Below are 5882 nucleotides of genomic sequence, written 5' to 3' on the forward strand. Positions count from 1 at the left end.
TCGCCACATGGGCGCCAACCACCGGCAGATTTTTCTACCATGTGAAGAGGGGAAGACCATGGGCTTGATGACCGACGAACTATACCCAAATCGAGCATCTTCTGAAATTCTGCCTTTGCCAACAACAACTTCTCAGGCGAGAGGCGCCTGACGCGGCAATGCACAGGTTGCCCTGTGGTCACAATGTGATGTTGCACACCGTGTTTGGGCAAGGTATCAGAAAACCGGGGGATTTGGGGAACATCTGCAATAGCTTGTCGTATGGAGAAAGCAAAGAATGAAGAGTGCTAAGCTGTGGCGGTTGACAAAGAGACATTTTCATGGGAAAACTTGTGAACGCTTCGGAGTGCACAAGACGTTTTTTGTCAATGTCGACCGACAAACGATTAGCACGGAGAAAATCTGCACCAAGCAGTGGACGCGATACATCAGCCAACACAAACCTCCATTTGAAAACTCCAGCTGAAAAATGAAGTGTAACAGATTTGTAGCCGTAAGTAGCTATGGAACTTCCATTAGCGGCCTTAAGAAAGAAACCCGTATGGTTGGCACGTCGGGGTCAAAAGTAAAGCGGATGCTTTATTTCAATGCAGTTCGATGATAGAAGAACGCGCAACAACAAAAACGCGCTTATAAGGCAACAACGACAATGCGAGAAAAAGGCAAAACGCACGCTTCGATAAACACGATTGTACACATGCAAGAGAGGTCGCCACAATTAGGGTTCCTTCCCGGGAATGTCTCGACGGGAAATTCCCGGGATTTCCCGGCAAAATTACGTTCCCGAATCCCGGGAAATTTGTTTTCAATTCCCGGGAAACAGACAAACAAGCAAAAACGTGTTAATTTTGTACAAAAATAATGGAAATGTTTACATTTCTGCTAGCTGTTACGAAAATACGGCGTTTTGTAATTTTAATGATAAAGTAAGTAAGCGTTTTTATACGAGGTGGCGAATTATTTTCGCGAAAATGCGCCACCCAGCGGTACTAGAAAAAGCAAATTTATTTTTCGTAATTTCTGAATCTTGTTTACCTTCAAACAAGATTGCAAATATAGTTTAATCGACAAAATCATGGCTAATTAGATGCCTCCAGCGAAAATAAACTAATTTTGCGATTGCAATGACTTAATTACCCACAAAAAATCGGCACATTTTTCAGTCGGGAATCCCGGGAAATGAAAAAATTATTTCCCGATTCCCGGGAATTAAAAAATCCGGGAAATAGAGGAACCCTAGCCACAATAGTATATTATTTAGTACGCTTAGGTACGCACCGATAATCGCAGTGTGAACGGAAGGGGTCGAAGCAACTGTTGGGGAACCAAAGTGATGGCAATATGATTAATAAGCCAATAGATAGATATGCTGCAAATACTGCACACTGTTTTGACCTGTAAGGTCTAATCAGTGCACGTGATGACAAGACACAGGCCATGTTGGCTAGTTATGTAACAGACTGAAAAACCTTGCCTCGCCATTTCGGTTGATTGCCGCAATTTTAAAGCAATTCCTACAAAAAATGCCTGTTTATAAATTTTTAAAAATACACTACAAACAGTTCATACAATTGAAAGCTAAAAACGTTTTAATACCTCTACATACATTAAACAATAAACCCGATAACTAAAAAACTTCAAAACAGACACAGATTTGTCGCCAGCGGCTTTTAAAAACTAGCTATTTACCACGTACCTCATACAAAACTTCAGGCGACGTGCAGTGTTAGTCATGCGTAACCGAAATGCGCAGGATAATAAAAGAAACGAGAGGAAAAGAGGAGCTGGACTACCATGTTAGTATACTATGGTGTCATGTAGTTTAAAGATTCAAAATTTGTGTTTGATTTAACAACAAGAAACAGTGAAGCACAGCCACCAAAACATGCGTTGACACCATAGTTTTTTTACGCTCAATAAAGAATGGTTGTCTTTTTTTGCTAACGACTGTAGCCTTACAATCCAAGGTCCTAATATATGTAATGTTTCTGAATGCAAAAATGCTTGATTTGAACAAATTGTTTGCAAAAACAGAACAGAAGTTAATGTCTCTTCGGCAAGTTGTTTTGGTTGCAGCGAATGTCTAGGCATGGTACTTTTAATTTACGGAAGTTTGGTCTGGGTGCACAGGCCCGATTTTGAAGCCACGATATAGGTTTCTGCGTTTCAAACGTACCATAACTATTGTGGGTACTGTTTCTGCATTGCCCGTTCATCATCGCAAAACACAAACTTGAGCTCCGGGGTGTGCTTAAACCTTCTTTTGTATTACCGCCCCTGAAAGTTTGGATTTGTCTTTGACGAAACCCTAAAAACAAAAAGTTGAATAATTTTTACGTTTGTGTTTTGTTAACGGACATTAGTTGATGATTTGTTTATCATCAAAAAAGGCCTTAAATCGGTGTTACGCAATTGTTTCAGGTCCCTAAGATGTTTTCCTATGCACAAGTATCTTTAGAAATGTAACGTATTTATACAGTACGCTGTTACTTTAAAATATGTGTACGCCTGTTTGAAATTATTGTAACGGTGGTGGACAATTAAAAAACGGACACGTTGTGCGACTTTGTAAACATTGCCTCAAACCATCCCACATTAACCGAAACAAAACCTTTATCGCATTAAAGCTAAATCTGCATTATTTTCTTATAGCACACAAACATAAACTAAAATGTCTGTACTTACTTTCCCTTATGTATGAAAAGTGGCTTTCCGTAATCGACAGCAACTTTTTTCCACTTGGCTCTGCAAGCGACAAACGCATCGTCGTACCCGCAAACCTTCGTTTTCGTGTAGTCCCACAGAATCCAATCCAGTGGCTTATAATTCCAGTATATCTTCAGCATTGCATCAAACTCCCGTAAGGAAGCAGAGTGAAACGCTTTCCCTGCCCCGCCCACTGATGAAAATGAGTAGTAAAGCCAACCTTTCGGTGCTTGTGCTGACTGTACCGTCTGCAAACAAGCAAAGGTTTCGTTGAGCTTGATTATTTACAGCATTTAAATAGAGATTGGGATGCTTTAATGAAAGTGGTTAAAATATGAGTTGATTTTGAACAAGATCCAAGGTATGAGATTGTTGCTCAGAAAACATTGCTGTTCCAGCGTTACTAATTAGGGTTTTGCTATTGTGTTCTGAACAAAACTATTTGTTTTAAACTCTGTTCTGGCTTTTATGGTTAGGTTTTGATCGATTATTGTCTGGGCAAAACCATTTGTGAACCTAATGGAACTGCAAAATAATAGCTTTGTCCTTTTGCAGGAGTTCTTCCTTTACAGGAGTTTTTCCTCTTACTTGTAATATTGTTGTCATGTAATCGTTACTAGCGATGACGTCATCTTCCATTAGTAAAAAGTACTCGGGTTTTATGTTGTGGTCGACGTAGGATACGAGATATTGGGCGTCCAAATTTTGCTTTGATCGCCATGACGACCGCGGATACGAATCTCCAAAGTTGACTTGAACTTTGTCTTGCCAGTTATGATATAGTTCAGTCGGTGGAGATATAACCTGGAAAAGGCGACGTTTCACTTTGTCAATTACACTAAAGATGTCGGTAGAGCTACTAACACAGGAACGTACAAGGCGCCCGGTTTGGGAATTTCCGGTAGGTGGAACAACGGAACATAGGCGTTTATGGTGACAACAGCAATTTGCCACATGCTGACTCAGCAATTATTGTCGCCGTAAACGCCTATGCTTCGTTGCGCCACCCACAGGAAATTTCCAAACCGGGCGTCTTGTGATTTCCTGTGTTTGTAGTTTTACCAAAGATGTCATTGTACAGTGAGGTTTTTCGCTTTAAAATGTTTATTTATTTCTAATGTTCAGTTTTCATAGGATCCCACATGTGTCGTACAGAGCTCCACACACAGGCTGAGAATTTGACAAAACCATTAAGAAACTTGAACCCATAAGGTATATAATAATTCCATACACTGTGTTTAGTGTACATGCTAAAACGACTTGCTACGTGAGTCATCTAATATATTTGTGCTTGCTAGCGGGTGTGTATATTGACGTTAAGGCAACTCGGTATGCAGTTCACCATTGCATCGTTTCAGCGCATTTTCGGCAGTTTGTTATGGGACAGTTCAAACTAGATTTCTCTTGTGGCACTGGTTTAAACTAAAGCAACAAAAATGAAACTAAATTGTTGAATGACACCGACAAATTGAAGTGTCTTTTTCCAAACGATTGCGGTTTTAAGCATTCAGGTATTGCCACCACGCTTTCTATTAGATCTGCAAACGCGGACATTGGTAAATGTTACAAGCTGTTCACTAATGGTGAAACTGTCGGTTTGTAGCCTACATCTGCTCGTTTCAACAACTTCCTTTAGAGTAGCGTTTGCTACGTTAGCAAAACGCGAGCCATTCAAAAAAAATGGAAGTGAGTTATGTTGTAACATAGTCTTTCGGGATAAGTTCCCAGCTTCTTAGACCGCGGTCTGTTTCCTCAGTCTTTAACGCATAGATGCATTCCGGTCTCCAATTACAACCGCACGCCTTTGACCGCGAAGGTCCCAAACAATGCAGCTTTTTCAACCGTGAAAAGCGGCCCCCGTAAAGGTATCTCATTCATTGTCGAACTTAATAAAAACACGACGCTACCCCATTATAACGTCACAACACAGCACAATAGGTACACCTGCAATATATACTTTCAGTCAACAAAATGTGCTGTGTAAAGATACTACGGCCAAGGGTATAATCATTTTTCACCTACATTCGGGGATTAAAAGTGAAATTTCCTGTTAAGTTCGTTGCACTGTGCAGTGTAATAATGATGACGCAGTGCTTCTGCATTAACACGTGTCAACAAATAATTAGTCATATGCCTACTGATTAAGGGACATTCATATGTTATATACTGTTAGTCACCTCACTGTACGTAATGACTATCAACAGTAACAGGGTTAGACTTACCTCTAACAGCTTTGTGTTAATTTCATGCGTAAACTCGTTACAAATGGTATCCGCCACTTTTCGGAAATCGTTCATGTCCTGCTCAGCAATGTACACCACAAACACACAGTTCTCTTTGTGAACGGCTTTCAATTGGCCGATCATAGATCGTAGTGTTTGCAACAGATACGACTCGTTTTGGCGTCTGATAGTTGGTATGCCAACAGCCATTGCAGGTGCTTTTTTAGCGTCCCCATATTTCAGCATTGGTTTTCGTCGTAAATCGAACATGGAAAAGTTTGTTTGGTCTTGGTTTGTCTTATTGGTGGTCGTTACGTTTTTGCAGCCCCACATGATTTCGTTCTTGTTGCGAATGGTCTCATTTGAAACTATTTCAGGAGTGGAATATATCCTCGTTGTTGGCGGTTTTAATCCGTTTTCGAGTTTATTAGCATCTACCTTTTTTAACTCTAAGTTTGTTCTGGTGCCGAGGTCCAAACTCCAAATTTCCAGCAACTGTCCCATACAAATCAGAGAGACCAAAGCTAAGCCAGCAGTTAACCATTTTCGTTTCATCTTGCCTGCGATTATATTAAAACAAAACTTATTTTTGTATGTGCTAAATGCTTCTTTGTTGGGAAGACATTTTTGTGCTTAAATTGCCTTATCTAGTTGTAACACTGCCTTATGTATACCTAAAAAAACACAGTTTACCGCTTTGCAGATTCTGACAAGGAACAGACAAACCAATATATTTCAAATGCAAACGAAACGTAAATTTTTGAAACGTTATGTTTACACATTACGTGTCTGTTTCTCGCCAAAACATTTTAGCTAAATATGAATATGAAACCAGGTTCCAAACAATAATTTAACCTTTAAACTGTTTATCCCTGCATGCTGTGCCGCGGCAAGCAATCTTTAACATTTTCGTTTTAAAATGCGGTCGAAGAAGCAGACTGCAGCGGCATAAAC

The 5882-nt window shown here is 40.1% G+C and overlaps 1 protein-coding gene across 1 annotated transcript; it reads right to left on the reverse strand.

Annotated features, from left to right (window-relative positions):
* Nucleotides 1-559: 559 nt before the first annotated feature.
* On the reverse strand, nucleotides 560-5638 carry LOC145218696 (alpha-1,3-mannosyl-glycoprotein 4-beta-N-acetylglucosaminyltransferase A-like). Its single transcript, XM_080086102.1, has 4 exons — nucleotides 4929-5638; nucleotides 3295-3510; nucleotides 2686-2954; nucleotides 560-2308 (listed from the first exon to the last, which is right to left on the reverse strand). Exons 1-4 carry the CDS (start codon nucleotides 5481-5483, stop codon nucleotides 2269-2271), a joined length of 1080 nt encoding a protein of 359 aa, XP_079942228.1. The 5' UTR covers nucleotides 5484-5638; the 3' UTR covers nucleotides 560-2268.
* Nucleotides 5639-5882: the final 244 nt, after the last annotated feature.

Source organism: Phallusia mammillata, chromosome 3 (assembly GCF_965637545.1).
Source record: "Phallusia mammillata chromosome 3, kaPhaMamm4.hap1.1, whole genome shotgun sequence".
In the NCBI taxonomy this organism is placed as follows: Eukaryota; Metazoa; Chordata; class Ascidiacea; order Phlebobranchia; family Ascidiidae; genus Phallusia; species Phallusia mammillata.

Bases quoted from the DNA above. Each gene is read 5' to 3' on its own strand.
- LOC145218696 (XM_080086102.1), bottom strand. From the start codon at position 5,483: ATGAAACGAAAATGGTTAACTGCTGGCTTAGCTTTGGTCTCTCTGATT. The intron at 3,511-4,928 runs GTAAGTCTAACC...CGCCTTTTCCAG, and splicing joins TTAACACAAAGCTGTTAGAG to GTTATATCTCCACCGACTGA. The intron at 2,955-3,294 runs GTAAGAGGAAAA...GCTTGTTTGCAG, and splicing joins ACATGACAACAATATTACAA to ACGGTACAGTCAGCACAAGC.